This window comes from Typopeltis vanoorti, chromosome 19 (assembly GCF_054136105.1).
Source record: "Typopeltis vanoorti isolate ZY-2024b chromosome 19, IOZ_Tvanoo_1.0, whole genome shotgun sequence".
Taxonomy (NCBI): domain Eukaryota; kingdom Metazoa; phylum Arthropoda; class Arachnida; order Uropygi; family Thelyphonidae; genus Typopeltis; species Typopeltis vanoorti.
Window position 1 is genome coordinate 88,484,818 of NC_143567.1, and position 18,537 is coordinate 88,503,354.

At 35.2% G+C, this 18,537-nt stretch overlaps 1 protein-coding gene across 4 annotated transcripts in view; it reads right to left on the reverse strand.

Moving 5' to 3' along the window:
- The window catches only part of LOC150096320 (protein FAM13A-like), a 486,855-nt gene that overhangs the window by 128,551 nt on the left and 339,767 nt on the right, over nt 1–18,537 (reverse strand). For 3 of the 4 annotated variants that reach the window (XM_090408851.1, XM_090408853.1, XM_090408852.1), the window contains exon 14: nt 11,464–11,520. The exons of the other annotated variant lie outside the window; for it this stretch is intronic. In XM_090408851.1, coding sequence (XP_090264977.1) covers nt 11,464–11,520 — 57 coding nt within the window. The remainder of the gene's footprint in view (nt 1–11,463; nt 11,521–18,537) is intronic. 4 annotated transcript variants of the gene reach the window in all.

Here is an 18,537-nt window from a genome sequence, read left to right on the forward strand (position 1 = left end):
TTGGAATATAATATCTCTGTTTGAATCATTTTCAAGTTTCGCTTGGACTTCAATAATGATGTCTTTTTTTCGGTACATATTTAGGGGATATAGCGAAGTTAAGTCCTTTGTTTAGGATGGTGAATTCGTCGGGTGTAAGCATGTGGTGTGACAGATTTACGATGGAGTTGTCATGTGTGGGTCGTGAGGCGGTGATGTCTGAAGGATTGGGGACTGTATGTATTATGTATTTGGTGCCTGTTAAGGCATTCCATTTTTTTGCGTGTTGGGCTTCAATTAACAGCTCGTAGTCGTTGATGTGTTTGGGTACTTTCAGAGAAAACTGCCCATTCTTTTGGGGTCATTAAGGTTTTCAATCTACGTTTTGTATTGTGGATATATGAATATGCTTGATTTTTCTTTCTGAATCTGTCATGTATGGCATGTTTAATGAGTGCACGTGATGCCCGGTAGCAAATTTTTTTTATTCCCGGGAATGGAGTGGTTACTGCATACTGTAGCAAAGTTTGGCGTGACATTGTCATGTAGGCAATTCTTAAGGAATGTTATGTGTATTTTTTGCACAGTGTATGTAAGAATGGTTCTCTGGTAGGTTTCTTTTGTGAAAATTATACATTCGTTGAATGTATGACGTGAGCCCATGACATAGCCTAGTGTTTGGAGCGTGTGTTAAAACGATCTTATTTTAGAGTTTTTTTTGTGACGGATGGAGCAGAAGGTGGAAGTGGAAGAATTTTTTGAGGCTTTAGAGAAAGCAACTGGCACAATGAAAAGGGAAAAGGTGGTCCTTGTTTGGGATCTAAATAGCAGAGTATGAAAGGATTGTCAGACATACAAAAATATTTTGGGAAAATTTGGATAAAAGAGCAAAGCTAATAATAATGGCAAATAAATTTTGGATTTCTGCTCAGGACATGATTTGGTATTACTAACACCATGTTCCAACATAAAAATGTACACAAATTCACATGGAGAGAAGAGGCAAGGAATAAGAAAAGTCTCATTGACTACGTTATTGTCGATAGTGATATTTTCTCCCTGGTGCGGGACACCAGAGTGTACAGAGGATTTGAAATTGGAAGCGATCACTATTTAGTCTTGAGCAGGATAAAATTGAGTTTCATATTGACAAGAATAACGTGCAAGAAAGTTTTAAAGCGAATAAAAGTTGAGCAGCTCTCAGATGTGAACTGTAGACTAAAATACACAAAAATTATTGAAGAAAAATTGAAAGAGTTTTGAGAACAGGAACCAAACCTTGGAGATTCAGTGGCAAGTGTTGAAGGAAACCCTGATTGATTCAGCCAGAGAGGCATTCGGTGAGGTTGTGTGCAAGGATCAGAACTCCATGGTGGACACAGGAAGTTAAAGAGGTGGTGAAAGAAAAGAAGAAAGCATATCAAAAGTTCCTGGCAAATAAGTCAGCTTGTGCTCTTAGAGAATACAGAGACAAATGTAAGAAAGCTAAACACTGTAAAACTAGCTAAACAAAAGTCATGGGAAGACTTTGGTAAGAACATAAAAAATAAATATCAAGAAGGTGGCAAGATATTCTGGAGGTTATTGAAGAAGTTCAGAAATGGAAGAAAGAGTGTTGTAAAGGGAATTAAGGATGATAAAGGTGACATGAAAACTGGAAAAAAAGATATCCTTGAAGAATGGAGTAATTACTTTGAAAAATTGCTATATGAAACAAGCAGTGATAGCACAGTGGCAAAAAACACTCAACAGGCATACAGTCAGGAATACATATCCACACTTGAAATGTGGAAAGGCAGCTGGAGTAGATGATATTTCAGCAGAAATGCTGAAGTATGGAGGGATAAGTCTTACAGTACACATATGGCAAGGTGCCATATGATACCTTGTCATATAATATGTCATAAGGTGCCATATGACACCCTATCATATGTGTATGGCAAGGTGTCATATGGAAAAGGCATATGACAAGGTGCCAAAAGAGAAGCTATTCAATGCGCAACTGTTTTACATGGTATCAATAGGGCATTATATCAAGCAATACTTAGTCTTTATTTGAGTTGTAAGTCAGCAGTTAGAAATGATGGAAGTACAGGAAGATGGTTTAATGTTAAATCTGGTGTTAGACAAGGATGTACATTATCCCCTCTATTATTCATTATCTATATGGATCTCATTATGAAGGAAAGTGGTATTAAACATGATATCAAAATTGGAGATGTTAATGTCAGCTCTTTACTTTATGCAGACGATGTTATACTTCTAAATAAATCTACTACAAGTCTGCAAGATTCTCTGACTAAATTGAGTAGCTGTTGTAATAGATATGGTATGAAGGTCAGCAATAACAAGACAAAGACAATGAAAATAGGCAGAAGCACTGAAAAAGTCAACTGCATTGTGAATAGAGAACCTGTGGAACAAGTAAAACATTTCAACTAATTAGGCACGATTTTTAGTAAAGATGGTAAATTAAATATGGAAATAGACAACAGAATCCACAAAGCTGGTATGGTAGGAAGTCAATTGAATAAATTCATATGGAATAAGAGAGAAATTAGTCGGAACATCAAATTAGCTGTATACAAGACAGTGTTCAAACCAGTTTTAACTTATGGATCTGAGAGCTGGGTCAGAAGTAAAACACTTGATCAAAGACTAGAGACTACAGATATGAGTCCTGAGAAAGATTAGGGATGTGAACAGATGGCATGGCAATATCATATTAAAAACGAGGATATTAAGAAAGAACTTGACATTGTCAGCATCCAGGAATGCGTTAGCAGAGCTAATCTCAGGTGGTATGGAAACTTAAACAGAATGGAGAAGGAAAGATTAGCAAAACAAGTGTTTTTTGTCAGGTTGGCAGGGAAATGACCAAGATATAGGTAGATTGATATGGTAAAAAGTGTCTTACACGATAGAAATATAAAATCTGATAATGTTGTAGTCTTGACAAGTAACAGACTGATTTGGAGAAAAATTGTAGATAGGAAGTTTGTAATGATGTAAATTTTTCATGGAGTACTATCATATCCTGTAAATGGCAGGAATTTGATGATGATAAAACTATAATCTATTTAAGAGAACATCAGAGAAACAATCTTTCATATAGATAGTTTTGTTACAGTTAAAATGATGTCCTAATTTAACATGACCATTGTTATATTAGATTTAGAATCTGGGATTACCTATGGTTCTATTTAATATTAACTCTTAGGGAGCAAGGTTAAATTGGTAGAATATGTGCCTTACATATGGTTTGGATTTTTAGACCATCATTATTGTTAAGTTTAGGGTGATTGATAAGAATCTCACAGGCTTCCTTAAATTTATGTTCAAACCATGTTTTGGTGTGATGTAAACAATAGGTGCTCTTCCAGTCAATTCTATGTAAAGTGTTCAGGGCATGATCAGAAAGACCAGATCGACCATAGTTATTATATTTAATGTGTCATTTATGTTCCTTTTTTCTGATAAGAACTGTGCGTCCTGTTTCCCCTATATAGGTCAAATTACAGGTGCAATGAATACGGTATACCCCAGGGTGTGTGTGGGGGGGGAGGAGTGGATACTTGTGTTATACTTTGAATGAAAGGAAAAGTCAAAACCTTTACCTTCATTCTGATTTAACATGGTTTATCAATTCCGGAGCCAGTATTAATATATCAAGAGAGAAATAACCAACTGTAATTTATCAGTTACGTTAATATTTAAAAAATTTTACCTAATGCATCATATTGAAAATAATTAAGTTTTTTGTGAAGTTTAAACTATGTGTAATCTATGTAAGTGCTATTACAATGTTGAAGGCAAAGGACAATCAGATTATACAGCAATGGCCTGAAGTCATACATGTGCACCTAATAGAACGCGCATGCGGATGTACTCTGAAGAGCATGCTAGGGGAGAGATTGGCGCTAGGTGCTGAAAGGAGTGACGTGCCGTGAGCAAAGGGAGAAATCAGGATGACGTAGGCAAGAAACATAGGGCACGCATTTTAAAAGGTGCTGTGGCACCAGCTCATAGCTTTTTTTCGTTTCCTGTACTGGAATGGTCATCGGCGGAGAAATCCATCGTGAGGTCATCGCAGCAAGCGGCAGTGTCCATGGGCAGTTCTAGGCTATGGAATGACCTGACACGGTAAAGTTCCAGATCACGCCGGAGATCGAAGATCCATGCCCAACCGATTGATGAGCGAGTGGGGAGCCAGAATTGCTTCACCTGTCAGCGATGTGTCCAAATTCAACTGCGCCGAGGTAAATCTGGAAATTGAAGGTGCTGTAGGGATACACATGAAGGCCTAGTGCATCCCCAACTACGGGTGATGTAGACTCTTATTTGTTATGTAAAATTGTGTAGGGGACAATAATTAGATATAGGTAAAATCTTCAACTCAGGACTGAGCCCTCACTGAAAGAACTTTAGGAGTTATGCTGATGAAACTTAGGAACTCTATACTTTAATTGGAATAATAGTGTGAAGATATTTGTGAATGTATGTGAATTATAGAAAGAATAGTCTTTAATGGTCATATATAGATGAGAGTGACATCTTTGTTAGAATTAATGGTATGAAATTATGATCTAATATGTTAAAGGAGATTTAGCAATCATAAGTGAAACTACTCACTTCCCAATATTATCAAGATTAATTTTATGTCAGTAAAAATTTCTTATAACATGTATTATGTCTATTCAGTGAATTAAATGTTAATTTCTTTTGAAATGAATATGAAGACTTGTCTGATTTTCATTTTACTGAACCGTTCATAAAAGTTCGAACTAAGACAGGAGGTAAGAATAACAAACATAAAATAGGGGGTTACGACTGTGGGAAAAATCCTAACAGTGAGATTAATTGAGAATACTCTGCTAAGTATTTAAGAATTACGAGACAGTGCTGATCTAGACTTTGGTTCCATGAATAAATATTCATCAAGTACATTTTAGGGTGGTATAAATATAAATTTTCCCTAAAATTAAAAAGCAACCACTACCAGAATTGAAACAAAGGAATTGCCGCCAATTAACAACATTTCCTTTGTCTTGCTCATCAGCCTAGATTGATAGCTAAGACATGACTCACTGATGTTAGATTAAGAAATTACTAAAGGGGGCAAGTCAGAACAGAAGATATATATATAAATATGAATACAAATATTAAATTAATATTGGAATCCCAGTTTAATACTTGGATGTGTTGAGTGAGTTCTTGAATTTTGCAGGAGGTCTAAAGGTGGCTTTAAGGTTGTATTTTTGTAGTATTCTGTTTATTTTGTCTGATATCCCTTTAATATATGGAATGGTTACAGTTTTATTATAGTCTTGTTTATTTTTAAATGAGGTCTTTGTTGATAGTATTTGCTGTAACCATTTTTAGGAAGGTATTGCTGCTAGCTTTTAATTCATCTTTAAGGGCTTGTTCGTTGGAGCAAATCTTCAAAGCCCTGTTTTTAAGTGTATTAATGACCCCTTAGTTTTTGTGTTGGGTGGTGGTAGATGTTTTTGTGTATATATTGGCCAGCATGTGTCAGTTTCCAGTAAACAATGAAGGAAAGACTACCAGAAGGAAAGTGTGTGACAAGTGTATCTAGAAACAGACGTGTGTTCTGTTTTTAAAGGGATATCAGACAAAATAAACAGAATACTACAAAAATACAACCTTAAAGCCACCTTTAAACCTCCTTCAAAATTTGCCCTATATATAGGGGAAACAGGAACGCACAATTCCTATCAGAAAAAAGGAACATAAACAACACATTAAATATAATAACTATGGTCAAGCTGATCTTTCTGATCATGCCCTGAACACTTTACATAGAATTGACTGGAAAAGCACCTGTTGTTTACATCATACCAAAACATGATATGAACGTAAATTTAAGGAAGCCTGTGAGAGTCTTATCAATTACCCTAATCTTAACAATAATGATGGTCTAAAAATTCCAAACATATGGAAGGCAAATATTCTACCCACTTAACCTTTCTCCCTAAGAGTTAATATTAAATAGCACTATAGGTAATCCAGGATCCTAAACCTAATATAACAAAGGTCATATTAAATTAGGGCATCATTTTTACTGTAACAAAACTATCAATATGAAAGAATGTTTTTCTCTGATGTTGTCTTAAGAATATAGCTTTGATGTAGTTTATTTTATTTTATTTCATTTCATTTATTTATTGTAATTTTATTTTATTTTCACTAGAAGTCAGGTCAGAAGAATAACCACTGATCAGATCACTGTCTCTTCAGCATACTATGTAAAATGTAATTTAGCTTGTCTCTCTCTCTCTGTGTGTGTGTGTGTGTGTGTGTGTGTGTGTGTGTGTGTGTGTGTGTGCGCACTCCAGATGATGACCTTAATATGAAGGTCAAAACGTCGTGAAATTAAAATAATTATTTATGACACGGTTGTGGAGTCCATAATTTGTGTAAAATGAATGCTGATAACACTAAAGAAAATAAGTTGTATACCATCTGTATACAGATGCTAGGAACCTTGCTGCCCTCTATCATTCTATTCATTTTGGGAATAAATGGAATGGTAGAGGGCAGCATTCGCCATTAAGGTAACTGAATTTTTGTATTTATTAAAGGACAATTGTCTTAGTAACTGGCCTTTAGTATTAAGGGACATCTGATTCGTGTTCCCTTCTTCCCTTCACCATTTGGTGAAGGGAACATGAAGATCAAGAGTTTCGGATTTGGTCATAGCATCAGATGTCATACTTGCCCCTAGTTGGTGAGAGTGACCACGTAGTTCTGACTTGGAGAATGAATAGACATGTAGAGGTATCAAGACAGAAGGAATTTATATGAAATTATAAGGCAGTGGACTATTATAGACTTAGAAACCAGCTTGAAGCAGTATAATGGATGAAAGAATTTAAAGGAAAAGGAGTAAGTAGTGCATAGGAGATACTTTAAAAAAATTGCTGACAGAAATGGCAAATTGTATATCTTGAGTGAAGAAGAAATAGATGACTCGTGAAATTAATGAGGAATTGTAGAAGAAAAGGTGATCATGGAAGATATAAAGAGAGGTAGTAAATGGATGCATGAGGAATATACGGCTCAGTCTAGGAAAGTGACTAGTACTATAAGGAGAGAAAGATGAGAAGAGACCAGCGCTACAATCCAAGGAGCTTTTTTGCTATGTTGTGAGTAGGAGGAAAAATGATAATGGACAGATTATCCTGCTGGATGGAAGTGGGAATCAGGTGGCCAGTGCAGATTACTGAGATGAGATATTTAATTATTACTTTATAAGAGTTCCATCCTAGAAGGATATTGACTGGCAATGTGTTAGAAGAGAATGTATTCCAAAACTGACTGCACAAAATGTCATAAGGCAGGGGGGGGGGGGGACTAGATGGAATTTCACCACTTGTTTTAATGAAATGTGCTATGGAATTGACCACGCTATTGACTTCGCTGTGTAATGAACACCTTGCAATGGGACAGATTTGTGGAGAGTGGAAGGAGGGTATGATAGTAATAACACTGCATAAAGGTGGATGTAGAAAGGATACCAAACTATAGGAATTTTCGTATTTCTTCTGTAGTTGTTAAGATTTTGGAGAAATTGGATTTCTTTCAGGTCATCATGGATTTGTTAAAGGGCATTCTTGTTATCTTTTACAACAGAGTAATAGCAGCAGTGGATAAGGTTAAGGCATACAAAGTCTCCCCCCCCCCCAAAGGCATTTGTGACAGGGTGCCATGTGACAAGTTGGTTTTGAAATTGCAACATAGGGATCTTGATACCAACTTAGTGGACTGGATTGGTAACTGGTTTTCTAATAGAGAGTTGTATATCGGAGAATTGTATATGGGAAAGCAGTATCAGGGAGCAGGAAGGCAGGAAGTTTACGAGTACCACAGAGTTCAATAGTGGGACTATTACAGTTCAACTTCATGTCAATAATTTTGTAACAGGACTACAGAAAGATATTCAGTTGTTTGCAGATCATAAGAAGCTTGGGGGAGGGGTATTAGTAATAGTGCTGTTTTAGCTCTTCAAGAGGATTTGAATAAGCTGGAAATATGGACAAATGAGTGAAGTGTCAGTTTAATGCAAACAAATGCAAGTTTTTTTGCAGCTGCTACCCCCACAACCTGATTAGGAAAGATGGGCCTTGACGATGGATGGATGGATGTAAGTTTTTGAAATTCGGGATCTACAGGTGGAATGATTCGTATTAACTTGATGATGCTATGCTAGAAATGGAGGAAGCAAGAGTTCTTGGGGATGATTGTAGATAGAAATTTCACCGATACTCCATACTTTCCTCAAGCTATTTCTTTTCTCCTTTACTCATCCCAGAACCTTCTTCAAATCCAACTGTTTTCCCTACATCCCAGGTCATCCCATTCTCTTTTTTTGTCTATACACACATTCATATCCTTTTGGAGCACCAACTTTTCTCATGTTGTGTTCCCTGTTCACGCTTAGTATCTATATTTCCATGTTTGTCTTGAACACTTGTTCTCTCATTCTCTACACTCATACTACCCACTTCTTCATTCATAAGAGCCACTTCAATCTCTCCTTCCTTATGCTCCCACTCTTTCACATCACTTCTTACTTGATCAGATTCTCTGGTCAAGTAAGATTCTCCAGCAGCAGCAGCAATCTCTCAAAATGACTCACATTGAGCCCATTCAAATGCAGTCCATCACTCTTATACAGGTCAATACAGCGTCTTTCTCTTCACACATTTCTGCTAATATATCATTCATAATTTTTGCTCTCTGCCTCATCTCATCACTGTAATACTGGACAACACACTGACAAGTTTCCTATCACAATATTATCTTTTATCCTTCTCAACAACCTCCTGATCTCCAATCTTACATTTCTCCTTGTTATCAGTCAAGTAATTTGTCTCTACCACCACCACCAACAACAACTCCTTTGCTTGCTTACTCCTAATACCCAATGCCTGAATCACTGTATTCATTTTACCTCCCAGAAATCAAATCATACATATTTGTTTGCTGTCAACTCAGCTTGCCACCTTACTATTAATTGCACTCTTTTTTTTATTGCCAACTTTATAATTAATTTCACTTTTTTTTTTTTTTTTCAAATGCCTCACATAAACTTACTGTAGCATACTGCTGTCAGAGTCAACCCTACAAATATTTTCTATGACCATCACTTCCTGCTTATAAGCTACTGTCATCACTAACTTAACCTTTGATTGTTGACAATGACATTTTTTTTTTTTTTTTTTGGATGAAGATAGGTTAGATGTGTGAGGATTGATTTTCATTTCTGGTTCAAAATCTCATATCCAACTTTTCATTCTATGATAACAATTCTGTTCAAAACTGCTACTGAAGTCTCATAATAAATTTAGTTTAATCCTTCATCAAGTGTGTGCAAACAAAGTTTGCGCCTGAAAGTATCTTCAAAACTGGGGGTAAAGTGGTACAACACCGGGCAACTTCTTGCAAAGGTGGAGCAAACTACCAACACATAATGCAAAACACATCTCCTTGCAGATATGTATAATGTTATGCATTAAGGGAAGGGCCAAACAAAATACTGAAGTCTCAGTGATGCAGCAGTTCTTCTGCAATCCTCTTGTAAGCTGTTTGCTGGTCTGTCAGGTAGTATGGGACTCATTTGGAAGCAACTCTTCTCTTCATCAAACTATCAGTCAGAATTCTGAAAACAGATGACTGATTTCTTCTTAATAAATTAAATTATACTAGAAAAAATAATAAAATTCTTTTTAAATCTTTATCAAAACATAAGTGAACAATGTTTGCTTATGATTCGATAAAGTTTATGTGATGTATCTTCATGACTAGACTATGTGAGTAGACCTCCCATGCATTACTTCAGTATCCCATAAAGGAAACTTGCAAAAACTTTGTTTGCTTAAACTTGGGTAAAGGATTAAAAGAAGAATATGATTTTTAGTCTAGTACAACTTATTTTGTAACCAAGTGGAAAAAGTTTCATAGAAGCAAGATGCCCACTGTGACACTGTACTTCAATATCTCCAAATTTCAAGTAAAGCATTATGAATCTCAGTTGAGTTTTTTCCCATGTAAGGTTTCAATTATGATGTGTGGATGCTGGATGCTGCACATATCTGATATGTATCCAATTATTCTTCCACTTTGGAGTCTTATTTTGCAAAACAAGAACACCGGAAACAGAAAATGAGCATATAATTTTACTCAGTCCAGCTTACAACTGATATAAAGGTGGAAACTATTACATCACTTCACTGGATAAACCATGCAGAACTTTTTTTAAATAACCCTTTTTTTTTGTAAATACTTTACAATCATTGGTCATTTTTGCTTCACTATCTCACATACCTAGGAAGCACACTGACCATTTTCCCCCACCACATTGTCTTCCACTCTCTTTCATAATAAAGGAGAGGTTGAATGGTATCAATCCTCATTCTTCTGTCTATTCAAATCATTTGTTCCTCATATTATCACCAAACTTTCCTGATTATTTATTCCTCAATAGTCAAAGCCTTAATTAGCTTACTCATCTTCTTCCCTAGAAAACTAACCTTGTATATTCCCACTTATTTCACTACTCCTTTAATAATGGAATTCCTATATAATGCCACTGCAAATCATTCATTATCTCTTTCTCCCAATAGTTTTAACTCGATTCTTTTCAATGTTCAAACACTCATTATTTCTCCATGTGAAATGCATTTGTGTATTTCATTTCTCAACTTCAACTCTAAACTTTTGCATTCCTTTAATTGCATTCACTTGCATACTTTCACTTACATTTGTATACCAATCATACTCTTCTATTTACCGTTCTGCTTGCTGCCACTGAAAACTTGTTCCATCACTATTATCTTTCAACTTCAATTTGCCACTATTCACCTGCCACTCTCACTGATGAAACATAATCCATTAAGATATGCACTTCCTACAAATCCAGGAATTATTTCAGTGTTTTCTACAATGTAAAACACTCCCAATATCGAACCATTCTTGAAAATTTCATGCCACAATCCATTTTGACCTACCATCTGTGATGACTGCATTTTTATCACTCTCTTGTCCTAAACTTGGGCCAATTATTGCCATTTTAACAATTCACGTACCTGCTAAAAACTAATATTTATGCACATATTGTGCCAATCAGCATTCCTACCCATCCAATCATTAAAAAAAAACAACAAAACAATGAATCTTTCTTGAAAATACCACAAAACCTGCTTCTGTCATACTAAGCAATTAAAGTATGCTCCAAATATAACAAAAATCATAGCCAGATGAATCAAACAAAACATTTAATCATTTTAATATTGAAGCATGAGCAAGATTACCTTTTACTAATAATACAAATTTAAAATTAAATAAATATAGTTTGTTTATTTCTATGGCCAATGCCATTGTAATTCCGTTTTTTTATGTTTGTAAAAAAATATTGTTTTAAACACGATAAAATATGCATAATTTACTTATATTGATGCTTACCATCTATGTGACAAATAGCTTTTGTAAGCACTTGGTGACAATGGTGCCTCATATGAACTATAAAAATAAATAAAAATGATGATGATGCAGTAAACAAATTAACTGATAAAACAGCTGCATGAGTGATATGAATGGTTTTACCTCCCTCCTCAGGCAGCTAATGTGATCTAAAAACTGAAATTAACTTGATAATGCAAAGAAAAGTCATTTACAAATGGATTTTTAGATTCCCCACAAAAACTGTTAATTTTAATTCAATAAAACAACAAATCGAAGTGAACTTTTTTTCATTAACCCATTTGCAAGTATGTATGTATGTGTGTGTGTGTGTATATATATATATATATATATATTAAGTTGTTGAAAGTTCCACTAGTTTAAACAGAAATTAAACTAAACTACCTACAACCTTTTATACATGTGTAAGCAAACATATGTTTGTGTGTAAAATATCTTCACAACTAGGCTACTTGTATATAAAGACACGACTTTACATGAATTGTCTTAATATGACTTAATAAATAAAATAAGGTTAAAAAAAACTTTCTACGATCAGAGTATTTTAATAAGGTGATACATCTTCTTACTACAAGTATCAGTATATAACAAATATACTTCTGCATTAATTCAGAAACCTTGGTATCTCTTCTGGGTCTAGCTCCCACTCATGAGATCGCAATAAACGTCAAAACTGGAAACTGGTCGGCACAGTGACTCTTTCTATCATGCATAGCAATATACACATCTGGAAGTGTGCTTTGCATCATGGAATATGCAAGAATTTACTGATGTATTGATGCATCAGTCTATGTGACAAAGTAGCCTAGTCATGTAAGATACTTCACATGCAAACCATGGTTTGCCTTACACTTGATAAAGAACTATAAACAAGAATATAAAAATTGATGATGATGCAAGTTAATTTAATACATATTAAGTGTTTCTGTGAGTGGATTCATAAGGTACATGAGTGATACGTACAGATTTCTACCTTTTCTTTAATGAGAGTGCATGCTTTAATGTTAAATTCTTTAAAATAAATAAGAAATGTAACTAAGAAATAATGCAAACAAAACATACTTCCATTTTTTAAAAATTATTTTTTTACAAGCAATCCAACTTTTTAGTTAATAAAGCTTTCAAAATCAAAATACAAATGTTTCATCTCATTTTAGTAATGTTGGCTGCTAGCTAGAAAGAGGACCTTGGCAAACTTAACTGGGAGAATTCTAAAACTAGAATCTAGAAAAGGAAACAGAGTTATATAATACTGAGGTAGAATGTAACAATACTAATTAGGAAAAGCAAACAATTAAACTTGCAGATTTTGAATAACTAGAGGAGGGATGGAAAATACAAAATGGAATATAGGATCAAAATAAAGACTTATTGTTACATGGACCATATATTTATAACGCACTTGTGTTCTTACAAATTGCCTATCGGTTTCGCTAGTAACTGACTAGCTTTCTCAAGGCTTGCATAGTACAAAAAAAGGTAAATGCAAAAAAGGTTTAAAAATACAAAAAACCGTTAGTATCTGTTAGGTAGCTAGGGTGACACGTTCGCATGACATAACTACTCAGCCTGAGTAGTTATGTCATGCGAACGTGTCACCCTAGCTACCTAACAGATACTAACGGTTTTTTGTATTTTTAAACCTTTTTTGCATTTACCTTTTTTTGTACTATGCAAGCCTTGAGAAAGCTAGTCAGTTACTAGCGAAACCGATAGGCAATTTGTAAGAACACAAGTACGTTATAAATATATGGTCTATGTAACAATAAGTCTTTATTTTGTAACACTTTATGACCAAAAACATGTACAATTGGAATATAGGATCATAATATGGAATTGACAGTAATTTTAAGTCATTTCTGAATTTAATAATGTTAGGTGTATTTAAACCAATGTTAAGGCAAGTTACAGAGAATGCAGTTTATCAATATTTCATTACGAAATTGTAACCTTTATAACTATAGAAACTAATCAAGCCAGCCTGGTTGGCCGAGTGGTTAGCATATCTGCTCTCCAGCCAAAAGGCTGTGGGTTCGAATCTCGGCGTGGGCATGAATGTTTGCGATTGTCTGTGGAAGTGGTGGTGGGCAGTAGATGGCATTGGTGTAATTGCAGTTCGTTGTAGTTGGGGGATTGATTGGTGGGCAGTTGTAGAGAAGGTGCTCTCTCTCAATGAATCTTTGGACTCCCTGGAGGAGTCACATAGTAATAATAATCAATATTGTCAACACAATTCCAAAAAAAAAAAAAAAAAAACACTCCTTTGCAATGGAAAACACTTGTGAAAATGTTAATAACTGGCAAATATGAGTTGTAGATTTTTATTTAAGACATTACAGTGCTTGAAAGGCTTAGAGAATAGTGATAAGTTTTAAAATTTAGATATTAATAATTAATCCAATGAGGGATCTACTCTAAACACTATACATAACCAAATTTCATTCACTATGCACTCTCAACCCTTTTTTCTGGCAGTGCATTATACTCATCTTTTTTATAAATTAAAGATGCCAAGAAATGATATTATTGAGTTAATCCTTTATCCAAGTGTAAGCAAACAAAGTTTGCACCTGAAGTATCTTCAGGACTGGGCAATGACTAATGAGGCTAATGACTTCACATCATTTGCCTTAGTATCCCATAATGCAAAGCACATATCCTTTCGGATATGTATAATGTATGCATTATGGGAAGGGTCACTACCCAGACTGGTTTCAACCTCTGAAGTCTCACCAGTGGGAGCCAGACCCTGAAATCTCAGGTATAAACTTTGTTTGCTTACACTTGGATAAAGGATTAAACCAAGAATGTAATTTCTTGGCATCTTTAATTTATAGTATAACCAAGTGAAAAAACTTCATCTTTTTTATGTTGAGTCCATACATGACAGGTTGGTTAATCAACCTATAGTATGTTAGTGGGTTGGGAAAGGATAAACTTGTTTACATTTGATTTAAAAGCCTGTATATTGTATTCCTTGGGAAACTGTTCCTTCATCCTTACTACTGCTGTATTGTGGAACAGTTTCCCACAATACAGCAGTAGTAAGGAGGAAAAGAAACGTGTTCTGTGGGTTTCAAGGTGTACAGCAAAGGGATGTTGGGCAGCAGCTGCATGTGTTCCAAAGGACACAGCACTGAGTGGGGAAAGTATTGATGATATTTCGGATGAACATTTGTCATGGAAATATTTATTGTTCTCCTTTCCCATCTACTGTTCTCCTTATAATAAAATTACTTCATACTCATGTTCAACTAATCTTTTTTTTTTTTTTTTGCCTCTCCCTGAATTATATGATTTATTCTTCTTTTGTTTAAACCATTTAACAAGAGAGCAGTAGCTAATACTTTTCTCTATCCTCTGAATCTCTTCCAGATTTCCTCATTTTTTTTTTTTTTTTTTTTTTTTTTTTTTAATTTGAGATATGAAATCAGCACACATTAATCCAGATGTGATCTGATATCAAAACTGCACACAGCATATGCAACATAGCTCCTTTGTCACTATTTTTCAGTGTATTCCCCATTATTGCATCATTATCCTACTTGTGTGCTGTCCCTGAGCATTAACTCCATCTCAAGATGACCCCCCCCCCCGCCAATCCCACAACAGCTATACCAATACAGCCACTTAAATGTAGCTGATTGCAAGATTTTGCAATCAGCTACATTTATTATTATTATCAACACTCGACCTCCATGGAGTCAGAGACTCATCGTGGGAGGTACCCACTATTGAATACAATGCTCATCCAACCACGTCTTAAACTGATTCAATGTGTCCATATTTAATTGGTATCACCCACTCATTTTTAAATCTCGTCAGTCTAAATCCTCTTTAAGGGTCATTGTCAGCATTATTCCTGATTTCTCTACAAATGGAATCATTTCCCCAACTCCAACCCCACAGACACAAGCTATTCACAATATTAATATACCACTGTAAACCAAAACAGCCATGAACAGCACCTGAAGTCTACACTAGTTGTCCTCTTCCTAGTCCTCCTACAAACATACCATAACATGTAACTGACAGCCCAATCCTGTATCTACTAATTATTTACATAACTGTACTTGTAGAATTCAGTAAATACCAAAACAAATACATCTAAAATAAAATAAAAAAAGGAATAGGGAGAATTATTACATTATAGATATGGATGAAAATGATATCCATTATTTCTCCTTACTTAAGTATAAACAATAAATCATGCTATGGAATACTTTAATATATCTCTTGATAAGCCATCCTAACTTTAAATTGCAATCAGCAGAATTCAAGATCGGTGCTATCAATTCAAGGAGAACCAATGGAAAATAAGTGAGACTGACAGAAGAATATGAAAAGTACCAAGTGACAAGTCAATACACTTGGTGTTACCAAAGCAAAGAAAAAAAAAAAGGTGAGATTCTTCTTCAGGCATTAATGATCAGAGGAAGGAGTAGCTATAGTATTCAACATTAAACATGAGAATAATCTTGAATGGCAGGCAACATCAAGCAGAGTGATGCACACAAACATCAAAATGGGGTATTAAACAATGAGACTTATTTGTATTTATGGTTCACAGAAGGCTCTAATAAGGAAGAAACGGAGAAATTTTTCATATCATTAGAGAATAGCTGACACAAAGGAAAAGGAAAAGTTGGTCATTGTTAGAGATCTAAACAACTGAATAGGAAATAAATATCAAGCACAGAAAATATTTCAGAAAAATTTGGAGCAAAGATAATAATGGTCAGCACCCTCATTTAAATTGGAATGATTGTCTAGAGTTACCAAAATGCTGGGAATATCATTCTTCTGTTTGTTTTTTTTGTCATCTATATATCATTTTACTGTATCTTGCCTACATTCCATCGGTCTTTTTTTTTTTTTTTTTTTTTTTTTTTTAATCCATTGTTAGTGTTCTACTGTGTTTGAACTGGCTTACTCTAAGATCAAAATAGTTTTGTTTTTAAATTCTTGTATAGAGCATCCTATCAACCTTAGCAATTTGAATCCATAAAACTGCCTTACATCTGAGAAACACTCACAGATAATCATTCCAAGAGCACACTAGCAAGCCCACTGGGTGGAATATTTTAAGAATTTAGGCTTGACTTTGTTTCTTCACTTGTTGTGCAGTGCTGAAATCAATGAATACATCTTTACTTGTGTATGGTTCCTTAAAGATATTAATTTACCTTATGTGAAATATAGGAAATAACAAAATTATTTTAGTTTTTTATTTATTGTTTTGTGCATCTACCACCATGAAAATGTTGTAAAACCTATAGTATAACAGTACTATGGAGGGCTAAAAAATAAAAATAAAAAATTCCAAAAAAATTTTTTATTCTTTATAATTTTGTTAGTTTATTTTTAATTTTTTAAAGGTTAAAGGTAACACCACAATAGTACTTAACCAAAAAGACTACACAGGTAAGCTTAACGCTCTATTATTAGATCGGGCTACTTACCTCCCTATTGAGTACAATTCCACCAACTCACAAATTAGAAAACTCCACAGGCTCCTTAAGAAGGTCACTTCTTGGCCTGTAGAAGTCACTAACAAATTTTAACTCCATACCCCCCCCCCCCATATATATTATGGACTCTCAAAAATACATAAAGAAAATGTGCCATTACGTCCCATAGTGGATAGCATTGATTCCCCCACATACAAATTAGCTAAACATTTGGCCAAAGCGCTCACACACTATACTGGCAACACACCATCACACAAAAAACTCAGCCCATTTCAAAGCCAGCATAGAAAACACTATACTCCAACATACTGATAATGGTCAGTTTTGACGTCTCCTCCTTATTCATAAATGTCCCACTCAAAGAAACCTTAGAGCTAATCAAAGCTAAATTTCCTCCCCATATCACAGCCCTATTTCGGTTCACTATGAGCTCAGGCTATTTCGTTGGGCAAGGAAAATTCTACAAACAAATAGAGAGTGGTGAACCATGTGGTTCATCACTCTCCCCACCCTTGGGCCAACTTTTTTATGGAGACTTTTGAAGAGAAAGCCTTAAACTCTGCCCCACAGAAACCAACCATATGGCTTCGCTATGTTGATGATGTGTTCGCTATTTAGCCACATGGTTCTGATTCACTCCTTTCTTTCCTAACACACCGACACAACCAACACCCCAAAATCAAGTTCACCCTGGAAAAGGAGAAAAATAACAGCCTCCCTTTCTTAGACATACTAGTCACCAGTCAGCCTGATGGAACCTTGGTTTTCTCAGTCTATAGAAAATCCACCCATACAGGCAGATACATTCACCAACAATCCCACCAACCCTCCTCGCAACAATATGGAGTCATTAAGATACTACACAACAGGGCTAAACTTATCTGTTCAAATGACAATGCCCTAACCACAGAACTAAACCACATTTTCAACACTTTCTCAGCCAATCTTACCCCCCCCCCAAAAAAAAAATCCAAAAAAATATTGACACCAGTTAACCACAATCCCCCTTCACAACAAGGATTATTCTAAATCCATCACCATTCCCTACATTCCCTTATCTGTTCAAATGACAATGCCCTAACCACAGAACTAAACCACATTTTCAACACTTTCTCAGCCAATCTTATCCCCCCCCCCCAAAAAAAAAAAATCCAAAAAAATATTGACACCAGTTAACCACAATCCCCCTTCACAACAAGGATTATTCTAAATCCATCACCATTCCCTACATCCGAGGCACCTTGGAAAAAATTACCAAAATCCTAAAAAAACATAACTTGACCTCTCGTTACAGACCACATAAAAAATTGGTGTCCCTTATCCGCTCCACTAAAGACCAACCACCTCCCTTAGACATGGTATACACCTACCTGGTGTATACCGGGTCCCTTGTAGCTGTAAGCTGTCCTACTTTGGCCAAACAGGCAGGACAGCGAATATTAGAATTTCAGAACACAAGGACTACATCCGTTTTCACCAGTACAGCACCTCAGTCCATGCTCTGGATACCCGCCACAGAATATGGTGGAAGAAAGCCATGGTAATACACCACAGTAAATTCAAATTTGAAAGGCTATTCATGGAA